The 13,812-nt window shown below is 39.5% G+C and overlaps 2 protein-coding genes across 2 annotated transcripts; one reads left to right on the top strand and one right to left on the bottom strand.

Annotated features, from left to right (window-relative positions):
• Window positions 1-683: 683 nt before the first annotated feature.
• On the bottom strand, window positions 684-5,708 carry pigx (phosphatidylinositol glycan anchor biosynthesis, class X). Its single transcript, XM_010871862.3, has 6 exons — window positions 5,494-5,708; window positions 4,143-4,221; window positions 3,876-4,011; window positions 1,930-2,134; window positions 1,646-1,743; window positions 684-1,447 (listed from the first exon to the last, which is right to left on the bottom strand). The coding sequence occupies exons 1-6, from the start codon at window positions 5,666-5,668 to the stop codon at window positions 1,310-1,312; spliced, it is 831 nt and encodes a 276-aa protein (XP_010870164.2). The 5' UTR covers window positions 5,669-5,708; the 3' UTR covers window positions 684-1,309.
• Window positions 5,709-7,766: 2,058 nt separating this feature from the next.
• Window positions 7,767-13,601, top strand: cep19 (centrosomal protein 19). The gene is made up of 2 exons (XM_010871858.3): window positions 7,767-8,112; window positions 12,930-13,601. Exons 1-2 carry the CDS (start codon window positions 7,983-7,985, stop codon window positions 13,277-13,279), a joined length of 480 nt encoding a protein of 159 aa, XP_010870160.1. The 5' UTR covers window positions 7,767-7,982; the 3' UTR covers window positions 13,280-13,601.
• Window positions 13,602-13,812: the final 211 nt, after the last annotated feature.

The raw sequence follows: 13,812 nt of genomic DNA, 5'->3' as shown, positions 1-13,812 counted from the left end.
AACTGGAATATAATAGCAATTCGCTACCTCAGAGTTTTTTGTATTTGGCTAATAAACCACTGGTGAGTGCTGTCTTCAGGCATTCCGCGTTGCATCATGCATAAGAACAGCTCTTAGTACGTGATAGCAGCCATAAACCTCACCACCTCGTGTCTTATTGCATGAAAACAAAAGGGTGATAACCGCTCTGCATTACAACCAAGTTACAAGAGCACCACTCCACCTCCACCGCACTCAAACTCAGGTTCAGGCCTATTTGATTAATTTAAGACGTCATCAAAAAACATTGATTCTCTTGCTTTAAGCAGAGATTTTAATGTGTGTGCACTGTTTGCACTTGGCTGATCCTACTTCATATCCCATTAGGAACATACACACACACACTGTAATATTAATGACATCATGCCAAATTCTTTTAAATATATATACATACACAAACTCTCCTGTGTCTGTGTTCTTTTACCCATCGTAAACTTTTCTTGTTATTGGCCAGTCTGAGATTTGTCTTTTTCTTTGTAACTCTGCCTAGAAAGCCAGCATCCCAGAGCTCTCTTCACTGGTGACATTGAGACTGGTGTTTTGCAGGTACTATTTAATAAAGCTGCCAGTTGAGGACCTGCGAGGCATCTGTTTCTCAAACTAGACACTCTAATGCATTTGATATAACGCGAAGGTACAGCCTAGTAGTTTATATGATTTTATTGACATTTTAAAGACACATGACAACTTGACATTACCCATACAAACATCCGAAACATCAGTTTCAACAAACATAGACAAGTGCAAGACTTCAAATTAATGTTGCACTGTGTGGGTGTAAGAAAGAGAAGGCAATTGAGAGGAATGTGAGTCTGTCAACTGTTCTTTCATAGCATTGTGTTTACCGATGTATATAAAAAGAAACAATTCGAAGGGAAGCATGCAGGTGGGACTACATCAGCAAAAAAATATATTTAATGGTGGGTTGGTTGCTAAACAAAGAAAAACCATGATAAAGCCATACCAAGAACAAATTCCAAATATGTATATTTGTGGTGTTACAGTTGATAAAACATTGTATTCTTTACCTGTTCTTTGGTGGTTATAAAAGTTAGTATTGGTTTTGTTGTCACCATGTGCACACTGCCCAAACTTATGATTGCCATTTGGCAGACCCAGAGTCAAGTGTCCTACTTTTTGGGTAGTGGAACGAAGTGGGTAACAGAACCGACAACGCACCTGTATGTTTTTCTTGGTAAGCGTTTCTCAAAATTCCTAAGGATTCCATTGTTTTTTTATTGCTGTATGATAGATTACCGACTTACATTGTCTAAAAAACACCATGCTTCCAAATACTTCTTGAAAGGATGATACAGCACAGCAGGATGACAAGCAAATTTCCAGCACACACAGGTGCTACCAGAGACCCATCACCAAGTGGTATCTCCAAACTCACAGGATCCTGCTTCTACATTGGGGTAGGGAGAACTCAGTTAGCTTTCACTGTCACATTTTGTTGCCACATTTTAAAACAATGGCATTAAAACTGAAGTAGTTACAAAAGCATGATTAATGAAATTCATCACAACATTTTTCTAAATGTGGACACCAAACATTACATTGTCTAGAGTTAAGGGAATAACATATGAGAATATAATTAATATACCTCTAGATGTTGGATCTCAAGCCATTGGCATGTGCTTAAGTTGTGAACAGAGCAGGGTGCATCAAAGATTTTGTAAGGAGGGAAAGAAAGATGTGTACCTTAAAACAAAATAAATAAATCAGTAAGAATGAAAAAAAAAAAGATTTGCCATAATAACAAAAACATTGTATAATTACAATAATAGTTTTCTTATTTACAGACACAGCAGAATCTCTGGAAAGATCAATTCTCTAAACACTTGCACAGTATTGTTGGCTTTAAAGGGTACAGACACAATTACTCACATGTATTAGTCCTAAGTATTAACTTTGGATGTTCAATTTTTACAAGTTCAAAACTCTTCCCTGCAAGAGAGGGCTTGTGATACCGGCCATGGATTGGGACTGTTGCTCTGAAACCTCCTTGGTCCAGAAGAGGATATACAAAAATAGTAACTTTCTTTGACAGGTGTGCTGGAGCCTCCAAGTCAACTGGTGAACTCAAAAGTACCTAACAGAAAAGGATACAAATGTGTTAACAAGCAGAGCCTTGTGTTCAGCATATAATTAATAAAAGAAAATACAAATGAAAAAGCCTCCCTATTTTTTTTCAGTGTATGCACTGACAACAGGGCAGGAGTACATAGATATAACCATCAAGCTTTATCTTTCTCATGTCAGTGGAGTCCAAGGAATGGAGGTGATGCACATCTGCATCACCTCAAGACCTATGGGAAGTAGGGGGATTAACTGCAACAGAAGCTTCAGAAGAAGTTGGGAGAAGTTCTACAAGATCAAGAGGTGGGAAAGGCAGCAGCAGAGTGCAGACAGAGCTTCCCTTCCTGAATTAAATTTTAATTGCTTGCTGTGGTGGGGGGTTACATCAATAAAATCATAATATTTAAACACGACTACAACACAGAGGCAATTTACCTCTTTGGGGTTGTAAAATGATTGACCTTGTCTCTATCATGTACTTCAGAGCAGGTAGTAATTGACATGAAAAACTATCAGTCACTTTTTTTTTATCATGAGACTGCTGCAGCAACATGTCTGATAATGAATAGTGTAGATTAACTTCTGAAAATAGCTTTTGAAAAGCTCTGCTTTCAACAAGCATCAAAGGTCAGAGGGAGGCAATATATACGTAACTTCTCCTGGACTTGGTCTGAAAAAAAGGCTGTGTGGCTGCACAATTCTAGACACTTGTTTCCCCTGCCTGCTATTCAGGGGTCAAAAACAGGTATAAGCGACTTAAAGGACTTTCCAACATGAGTAAAGAAACACGATTCAAGCAAAGCACATCTGGAATGCACACAAGTAAGTTTCCTCCAATCAGCAGGAAGTGGCTCCTGCTGATTGGTCAGTGGCAATCACCTGAGGTCAGTGGCTCCTGATTGGTTAAGCAGTAAGTACTTTGACCATGCATACATATACATATATACATATACATATACATATACATATATACATATACATATACATATACATATACATATACATATACATATACATATACATATACATATACATATACATATACATATACATATATATATATATATATATATATATATATATATATATATATATATATATATCAGGGCTTCCATTATTTGGATGATACAAATGAAAAGCTGGTAAAAAATAATTGCCTGACAGCCAAATTGTCTAGAAAAAAAGCAATTTAATTAAGTTTCCAAAACTTCCAAACTGCTTGCCAAGTCCTCATAAGCAAACTCAGAAGTGTACCCTAACTGGCAAAAACAGGCAAAGGAGTCGCTTAACAAGCTCCTTGAAGTATTTGGGCAGTTTAGATTTCCCAAATACAGTAGAACACTTTGAACAGGCCAAGATCCCCCACAAAGGCATTTCCCCCACAAAGACATGCTCCATTTATATGCCCAACAACCCTGTGCAATTGAAATTAAGTCTGTACCGTGAAAATGAAGCACTAGTCATCTCCCATTGCATGTGTTTCATAACAGCTGTGTTAAATGTTCACTCAAAACATTGGAGGCTAACTAAATCAAACCTCCAGGGCTATTCCCAAAACTAGCCTAACACACACACACAAAAATATGCATATGTATGTATACATGAAAGTTTAAGTAGTAAGCTTGACTACACTCCTTGATACTAGATTTTGGGCTAGTATTACATGGATTAGAAAAAATTGAAAATGTAAATCCATTCAGTGCTTTTTTTCCAGTGACGTATACAGTATATTACTAGTCATTCCTACTGTTTACCTGTAAACCAGTGTCTTCTTTCAGAGATGCAAGTTGGTATGGATCAATATATATCCCACTGGGTAGTCTGTAAACCAACAGTGCCTCTAGGCCATCTAGAGAACCAGGACTGAAGCCTATTGTGGTGACCAGCTCTCTAAAAACAGAGTTACCCAAGATAAGGATCAGTCATTACAAAAATCAACATCTTGTAATTGCAATTATTACCTCCAGTATGCAGCCTTCTGCATTATAACATTGTGGTGTTTTCCCTGATGGTCAGCTTACCTGTGAAAACCATTTTTCTTGATATCCACTGTTACTGATAGAGTCTCCAGCCATGTCCTTGACAAACCACAATTATTTTCTGCAAAAAGGGGATCAAAGGCCCTGATTTAAAAATAATAATATCATTCCTGCAATCTGTATGTTTCCACTTGCTGGTCCTGCGTTGAGAAGGCATCCCAAATCATTTTTAAAAGTACTATCTGAATATGCTAGCTGGAATCTTCCATTTACGTTGATGCGTCAGGAGACTTCGCAGGTAGTGTTCAGAAATATGGGCTACATTCAGTTTGTCAGCTATATTGAAGCCAAGATAATGGAACCACAACCATCTTCTTCATACAAACACAGGAAGTGGACAGAAACACCACATAGAGAGACTTAATTTGAAATAACCAGATCACAATTATAAACACAGCCTTAGAGGTCACATTATCGCCAATTGGTCGCCAATTAGCACATGGATATGAGTTTTCAAAGCAACATGAAGCAATGAACAGAGTTCCAATGAGGCCAAATAATCAGTGCCCAAACTGCAGGTTGCATAGTCACAAAAATAATAATAGTTAGTTGATTCCTCTAGGACACCAGATGCATCAAATCCCTTGTGTAATGCCGGAAGTCATTCAATGTCAAAGCCCGAAACTATGTTCGGAAATGTCGCATTGGACAGAGTTGTGTTTCGGTAGTTCATGCGTTAAGAATATAAGGTGCCATTAGAGGGGGTAGAAAGGGTCTACACTTGGTGCTGCTGCTGCTACTACTAATACTACACTGTAGCTAATGTCTCCACATATTTCCCTAATCCTTACCTGTGCTCCCAATAGTAGATGAATATCATACTACTACAAGCTATGAGGTAGTCAGTGTAAACGTCCTGCCTTGATAACTAAACGTTTTTTTGGAAGAGCCCAACATACACGCCCACAAGCGGCCAGCGAACCAATAAGAACGCGAATAGCCCAAACCCGAAGGACTCGGCCCCCAAGCGTACATACTGATCGTGAAAATTGGAATACACACGCTAGCGTCGTCCGAAGTGGCTAGCTTGTGGCGTGCTGGCATAACAGCAAGTTTAGTTGTTTATCGATGTTTGAGCATAATCAGCTAAAGAAAATCCCTATGATTGGCAGTCCCCAAGTATGAAAAATCTGAACCTATTCGCTACCCACGCATTACCCAACTTTCCTTCATTGAAATGAGCCGTCGTGCACAACGCAATCAGCTTGTATGCACGAATAAAAACAACCGACCCGGTGTACTACGCCAAAAAAAAAAAAATCCCCTTATGTTAGCCTTGAGCCAATAACATTTTCTTTATTTGGGAAAACAATATGTATGTGTTGTAATGTACCTGCTCGTGTTGATCCAAAAAGGACCAAGTAAACGGTAACGGCACATGGGCTGAGAAATACAAACATGAGTAAATTGCTTTGGATAAAAAAGAAAAAAAACGGAGTCGCAGCTCGTAACGTCTTGTGTTTACGGAAGAACTGAAATGAAGGACCCCATTCCAATATGCGGTTCATTATAAAGCCGGATAAAAGTCAAATCAATTGCACTAATTTTAAACCACAATTCTACTAAATCAGGAAGTGAATCTGTTTTTACCTTCGCAAAAGGAGCAAGCAATGTTAGTTACCACGTATATACATACGTATGTAAGGAATAAAAAATGTATTGAAAAAAGGAGATTTAAAGGTGTGCCTTAGAGCAGCGTTCATGGAATATCAGAAACTCAGAATGTCGTAGTAGAAAGGGTCCAATTATAGATAGTCGCACATTAGATAGGCTGATATCAAACTGGAGGAACTTGGCAGAAATCTCTCCTCAGCCCTGTTCTAAGCTGAGAAATGCATGGTAGAAGTGACATTTTAACAACAGTTATATTTCCTTAATAGTCTGGTTTTCTCAATTCCAAGCTAAGTTTTGAAATGGCACAAGACGCTGTTGGCAACATTGTAGGGAGCCTGAGCAAATCCAACTGGATAAATACACCACATACACCGATCAGTCATAACATTATGACTACCTGCCTAATATAGTGTAGGTCCCTGACCCGTCGAGGCATGGACTCCACTAGACCTCTGAAGGTGTGCTGTGGTATCTGGCACCAAAACATTAGCAGCAGATCCTTTAAGTCCTGTAAGTTGCGATGTTCGGCCTCCATGGAAAGGACCTGCTTGTCCAGCACATCCCATAGGTGCTTGATTGGATTGAGATCTGTGGAATTTGGAGGCAAAGTCAATACCTTCAACTCATTGTTGTGTTCCTCAAACCATTCCTGAACCATTTTTACTGTTGAAAGAGGACAATGCCATCAGGGACTATGTTGACATGAAAGGGTGCACATGGTCTGCAACAATGCTTAGGTAGGTGGTATGTGTCAAAGTAACATCCACATTAATGGCAGGACCCAAGGTTTGCCATCAGATCATTGCACAAAGGATAACATTGACTCCGCTGGCTTGCCTTCTTCCCATAGTACATCCTAGTGCCATGTGTTTTCTAGGTAAGTGACACACACGCACCCAGCCATCCACATGATGTAAAAGAAAACGTGATTCATCAGACCAGGCCACCTTCTTCCACTGCTCCTTCGTCTAGTTCTGATGCTCACGTGCCCATTGTAGGCATGTACAGCAGTGGACGGGGTCAGCATGGGCACCCTGGTCCTGGTCTGCGGCTACACAGCCCCATACGCAACAAACTGCGAAGCACTGTGTTCTAACACCTTTCTATCAGTACCAGCATTAACTTTTTCAGCAATTTGAGCTGCAGTAGCTCATCTGTCGGATCAGACCACACGAGCCAGCCTTCGCTCCCCACGTACATCAATGTGCCTTGGTCACCCATGACCCTGTCGCCAGTTCACCACTTTTCCTTCCTTGGTACTGACCACTGCAGACTAGGAACACCCCACAAAGGCTGCAGTTTTGGAGATGCTCTGACCCAGTCGTCAAGCCATCACAATTTGGCCCTTGTTAAAGTCGCTAAAATCCTTACGTTTGCCCATTTTTCCTGCTTCTAACACATCAACTTTGAAGAGAGAACGGTCACTTGCTGCCTAATATATCCCATCAACTGACAGGTGCCATGATAACGAGATAATCAATGTTATTCACTTCACCTGTCAGTTGTCATAATGTTATGGCTGATCAGTGTATATCATATATCTGAACCGAATGTATAGCAAATTCATGAACTTATCTGACACACAAGATCTGTCAGTTGTAAAATCACTACCCAATCCAAATGGGATCTGAGGTCGGCTATACCCAATCAGAAAAAATGCCAACAATGAGGGTTAATTCGAACCAAATTGTGCCAGATATATATCAGACCCACATTTTTCTGAAATACTTTTTTTTGGCAGTCAAATTATTTTAACTTGTGTGGCAATGAACCTTGTTATAGTTAAGCCAGTCAAATATATGCTGCAGCCCTGTTGGTGGTTAATAGTAGTCGTATGTACACACAGTATGTTGGCAATTAGCCAATCTGCGTTTTATGACAGATATGTATACACCTATCTACGAATTCACAACTTGTAATTCCCCACCTCCGATTTTGTTATGAATGTAGCATCCAACCTGAAAATCATTGACGTCACGATTTGACATGGAGTTCCGTTGTCCTGAAAGAGCTCCATGAATCTTAGCTCATTCTGAGATGCGAAGCTGAATCAGCGATATCGATTTCTAACGAACCTGCATTTCCTGCTATATTTTATTAACATTTAAAACGCGCGTTTGTATGTCATGTAACATGTTTGGGAAATATGTTTCATATGTGTCGCTATAATTGAACAATCTCACTCTAAAACGTTTGAATACAGTAAAAATGCAATTTGTCGCTAAACGGTGCGGGGTGAAATTCAGCCCACCATCCGTCGTATTGATTTATGAAAGTAAAGATACCAAAACGATACGTAAACGAATCATACCTGTGAGGAACTTTTCGAAATGCTCAGGTAGGAAAACAACTAATATACTGCTTATCACAGAAAAAAAATCGTTTCTCGTAAAAATCCTTCAGAGGCCATGGTGATCTCCATAATTGATCTGTCTTAGGTCGATAGGCCCTGTATGGCAACAACAAAGTAAAACTACCTAGAACGCTCAACATATTTTGGGTACCATTGGGGAGTTGCTGATAGTGTGTTTTGGAGGGATTTGGCAATTTTAATGGGGTGAACATGTTATAATAGTGTACCTTTAAAGCCAATATGTAGAATTTTCGCATTGTAGGCTATAAGAAAATGTCCAGAATATGTGCAGTAATAGTGGAATGATAGTGTTGAATCACATTTATTTTGGTGCATAAAAGAGAATCCTAAAATTGGTCAAATGGAAGAGCTGCCCCATCCCTTGTCCTCCGCAATCGGCATTAATAACGGTGTTCACACCATGTCAAACAATATGCGTCTGGCGGAAGTCCATTCATTTCTTTGGAGGGCAATGTACATCAGTGTGACTCCTGCTGGTCTACTTTTCAGTACATTTTGTATGTCGAATGCTTAAGGTGGAGTGTACGCTAATTGCTTTGATATGTTTCCGAGCAGAACATTTTAGTCTTTACAATCCATGTACCGCAACACAACAGAAATATTCACTCTGAGTTTGATTGTATTTATGATTGGACCTAAGTGCAGATGGTCTTTATTCCAGACGTGCTGTACGGAAATAGCTCGCAGCAAAAGTAGTCATAAACGTCCAGAACTTTTCTGTCTCTATAGGTGAATGATAAATGTTCAGTGATCTTGCAAGCATACTATTTATAACATGAAAATATTCCTATCGAAATATTCCTTTCAAATATTGAATATTTACAATTCATAACTGGCCAGACGTTGATTATACATTGAAGTTTATTCGACAATGAACTCTGGTTTTGTACTTTTCAATTATATGTATTGCTTTGTAAGTACGCTTGTTGCTATCCCATGAACATAGATGACAGGACTGCATTTCCTGTGGTTGAGCCACTTACGTTTCTGATACCGCACGGAAAAGCAACAGGCAAGGGACAGTTTCACAGTATTTAGGGTATGTTTGGGAAGAACATCTTTGCAGAATAAATGGTCAACATACAGTCATGTAAAAGTACTGCCCCCGGAAAGTTGCCTTTTTGTACATATTTGAACACTGCTAAATTCCAGCCACAGTTTTTGATGAAGTTCACCTAGTTACACCCATTGCTTCAATAGCTGGTGTTGCCCCCTTAGATGAAATAATGTAGCAATTTTTTGTCTCTCAGTCTCTTACATCAACTGAAAGGAATTTTGATTTTGGTTGGAGAACCCCAAAGCATTTCGGTAGGATTGAGTTCTGGGCTTTGACTTGGCCATTCCACAACCCTCCATTTCTTTTTAAGACATTCTGTTGTAGCTTTACTTGTGTGTTTTGGATAATTGTCCTATTCATATTTTACTCAATGATGGCAAGTAAGCCAAGTCCTGAGACAGCCCCAAACCTTAATGCCACCACCTCCACTTTATGATTGGTATGAGGTTAAAGGTTCAAAGGCAGTGTTTTGTTTTCACAAAACATGGCATCTGGCATTGCAGCTAAACTCAATTTTAGAGTCCTCTGTCCAGAGCACATTGTTCCAGTAGTTTAGGCCTTCAGCCAGTGTCAGTTGTATCTTAATATTCTTTGAGAGCAAATACTTCTTTCTAGCTGACCTGCAGGAGGTGCGGTTGCACCAGGGCCCATGGTGGGTGGGAGGTCATGCTTGGTCTCTATCATAAAAACCTTTTGTATTTAGATTTTACATTGTGTGTTTCAATTCCGTTATCACGATCAAAAGCCAGTACACTACAGCCGGATGCACCAGTGACTAAGAGGCCTCCCAAATGCAGTTTCTAGCTAAGAGTTTCCTCTTAAAATCTATTCACAAAGCTGCTGAGACCAACTTTTATTAAGGAATGGGGAGAAATCTTGAGCTAAGAAATTTCTAAAGAGGTCATGTTCCATGAAAAAGCTTACAATGACCCCAGTGATTGGCTGATAAGGGATGGATCTCTGTCAGTGAATTCACCATAGCAAAACTGTATAAGAATGTGTCATGTTTGCCACATTGAAATGAAGATAGAGTAAAAGTGTCAAGAGTGAATGATTAAACATGAATCCAAGAATGATATACTGACTTGTCAAGTATATGTTCAGCTAATTGTCAACCTCTTACAAGCTCATAAACAATTAATGGATATGCATATAAGCAGCATTTAAATTATCACTCGAACAACCATGGCTGTTATTAAGACGTGACACTACATTGTGCAAACTGGACGCAGGAACTGCTTTTACTTCTTAGCCAACTTGTGCATGAAAGTACATTAAAGGAAAATTTAGAGTGGGAAATAATTTAAATAAAAATGAATAAAAAAGAAACTGCTTTCAGATTAATGTAGCTTTCCCACTTCTGTCCAGAACCACTGATTAGTGCAAACACCTGGTATTCTTTTCAGTGTCAGGCAAGGGCAGTGATTGCAGAATTTAAGCAACAAACAACTACCACAAGTAATAGGACATTAAGCTACACTAGACCACTGTTTTTTTCTCTATCAGTAAATGTATGTGGACTATAAAAAAACGTAACAAATGTATTTCTGCATAAATGAACCTTGCTATACAGTGAGGATTATTATTTTTTTTTTTTTTTATCTCCTGCTGATTTTGTACGTTGGCCCACTGACAAAGAAATTATAATTCTATAATTTTAATGGTAGGTTTATTTGAACAGTGAGAGACCAAATAAGAACAAGAAAATCCAGAAAATGCATGTCAAAAATGTTATAAATAGATTTTCATTTTAATGAGTGAAATAAGTATTCGACCCCTCTGCAAAACATGACTTAGTACTTGGTGGCAAAACCCTTGTTGGCAATCACAAAGGTCAGATGTTTCTTGTAGTTGTCCACCAGGTTGGCACACATCTCAGGAGGGATTTTGTCCCACTACTCTTTGCAGATCTTCTCCAAATCATTAAGGTTTCAAGGCTGAAGTTTAGCAACTCAAACCTTCAGCTCCCTCCACAGATTTTCTATGGGATTAAGGTCTGGAAATTGGCAAGGCCACTCCAGGACCTTAATGTGCTTCTTCTTGAGCCACTTCTTTGTTGCCTTTGACCGTGTCTTTTGGGTCATTGTCATGCTGGAATACCCATCCACGAACCATTTTCAATGCCCTGGCTGAGGGAAGGAGGTTCTCACCCAAGAGTGGACGGTTCATGGCCCCGTCCATTGTCCCTTTGATGCGGTGAAGTTGTCCTGTCCCCTTAGCAGAAGAACCCCCCCAAAGCATAATGTTTACACATCCATGTTTGACGGCGTGGATGGTGTTCTTGGGTTCATATGCAGCATTCCTCCTCCAAACACGGCAAGTTGAGTTGATGCCAAAGAGCTCGATTTTGGTCTCATCTGACCACAAAACTTTCAGCCAATTCTCCTCTGAATCATTCAGATGTTCACTGGCAAACTTCAGACAAGCCTGTACATGAGATTTCTTGAGCAGGGGGACCTTGCGGCGCTGCAGGATTTCAGTCCTTCACGCGTAGTGTGTTACCAATTGTTTTCTTGGTGACTATGGTCCCAGCTGCCTTGAGATCATTGACAAGATCTTCCCATGTAGTTCTGGGCTGATTCCTCACTGTTCTCATAATCATTGCAACTCCACAAGGTGAGATCTTGCATGGAGCCCAGACAGTGGGAGATTGACAGTTCTTTTGTGTTTCTTCCATTTGCGAATAATCGCACCAACTGTTGTCACCTTCTCACCAAGCTGCTTGGCGATGGTCTTGTAGCCCATTCCAGCCTTGTATAGGTCTACAATCTTGTCCCTGACATCCTTGGACAGCTCTTTGGTGTTTGCCATGGTGAAGAGTTTGGAATCTGATTGCTTCTGTCTTTTATACAGGTAACAAACTGAGATTAGGAGCGGTCCCTTTAAGAGTGTGCTCCTAATCTCAGCTCGTTACCTGTGTTAAAGACACCTGGGAGACAGAAATCTTTCTGATTGAGAGGGGATCAAATACTTATTTCACTCATTAAAATGCAAATGAATTTATAAAATCTTTGACATGCATTTGTCTGGATTTTTTTTAATGTTATTCTGTCTCTCACTGTTCAAATAAACCTACCATTAAAATTATAGACTGATCATTTCTTTGTCAGTGGGCAAACATACAAAATCAGCAGGGGATCAAATAATGTTTTCCCTCACTGTACATGTCATTGCAGATTATATAATCTGAAACATTTATTAGGAGGCTCAGCTCCTAAAGCTCTGTGGCCTATTGCCACAGTGGTGTACAGTGTCCCAGGGCTCTCAGACGCCTGCATAACGAGGCAGATTGCCAGCAGCAGCTATTTTAGTATTTGGTCTTAATGATTTAGGAATCCCCTAACTTTTCAGATTCATGAGATGGTTTTAGTGTTAAAATTCCTTGAAATAGTCTTAGACCAAAAATGTAGGAGTCCTAAAATTTGTACCGATTGTTTTCAAGAGTTTATCCTAAATCACCAAGTTGGGAGCTACTTTCAGCTTTAAGATGTTTTGTGAATACGGCCCCTGAAGTTGTTTCTTACAGATAAAAACAACTCCATGCTGCGTGAAGGTTTTTGTTGTTGTGCGGCAAATGGATTGTGATAAGTAAAATTCCTCTGCAATTTCCGGGGTCAACTGAATTTCAGTGTGCCATTCAAATTTATTTTTATAAATTACAGATATCCCCATACTAAACTCACAAGACATTGAAATTGATGTTAATCTACGCATTCACCCACAGACTGCTGCACAGCTGCTAACAGAATGAAGTACCACGTTCGGCACAGGGAATACCTGGAAGGTGTGACGTTGGCACAACTGGAGAGGCTTCATATCGTGTTGCAGGATCACATGCAGGGCCGCAGTCTAGAGCATACTCTTGCCTCCCTCCGCTTGGACCCTGAGGAGGACCTCAACAAGCTGGATGATGAGGATCTGGCCCGCAAGAAGGCCCAAATGGATGAACTCTTTGAGTGCAACAGAAGGCAGAAAGATGACCCTGGTTTTGTCTATGACCTGGAAGTGGAATTTAAAGCAGAAGGCCGGGAACCCTGCAGCTGGGATGAAGAGACGTCAGATGATGGGTTTTAAAATAATCCAGAGCAGGAGTGTTTCTGTTCATCAGCAAAGCAACCAGACTGTTCATTGATTGTTGATCAATGGTCATTAACTTGTATAACAATTTTCACTTTTCTCAATGAAGCAATCACCAACCGTATCCAATTGAATATAAACTAAAAACAACCGTAACAGATGCTTTTGAAATATGGAATTGTAAACGTTTATTGATATGAAACACAGATGTAAAAAAAAAAAAAAATACAAATACTTTGGCTCCTCGGCCTTCTGTTTCACCAGCATTGCACTTCAATAAGTGATATTCACAGTTGAATAAAGAAAAATTTAAGCTAAACCCCAAGAATCCCAACCAATTAATACAAAATTTAAAAGTCTTTGGAAAGGAGGTCTTACTTGGTTCCCATATCTTGTAAGCATTGTATATTAGACAATAGGTATTTCTTATATGTTTGACTAAAAAGTGGCATAATGGCCTATGTTCAAATTTAAAACATCTAATAAATATAACTTGAAGATCTTTATTCTACATTTTAGGAAATATTTTT

Source organism: Esox lucius, chromosome 8, assembly GCF_011004845.1.
Source record: "Esox lucius isolate fEsoLuc1 chromosome 8, fEsoLuc1.pri, whole genome shotgun sequence".
NCBI classification, from domain to species: Eukaryota; Metazoa; Chordata; class Actinopteri; order Esociformes; family Esocidae; genus Esox; species Esox lucius.
This window is presented reverse-complemented; position numbering and strand designations above follow the sequence as displayed.

Coding starts and splice junctions, on each gene's coding strand:
- pigx (XM_010871862.3), bottom strand. CDS start 5,668: ATGAACCGCATATTGGAATGGGGTCCTTCATTTCAGTTCTTCCGTAAA. Junction 4,012..4,142: donor AAGAAAAATGGTTTTCACAG/GTAAGCTGACCA, acceptor CTCTGTTTTTAG/AGAGCTGGTCACCACAATAG. Junction 2,135..3,875: donor AAGAAGACACTGGTTTACAG/GTAAACAGTAGG, acceptor CTTTTCTGTTAG/GTACTTTTGAGTTCACCAGT.
- cep19 (XM_010871858.3), top strand. CDS start 7,983: ATGCAATTTGTCGCTAAACGGTGCGGGGTGAAATTCAGCCCACCATCC. Junction 8,113..12,929: donor GAACTTTTCGAAATGCTCAG/GTAGGAAAACAA, acceptor ATTCACCCACAG/ACTGCTGCACAGCTGCTAAC.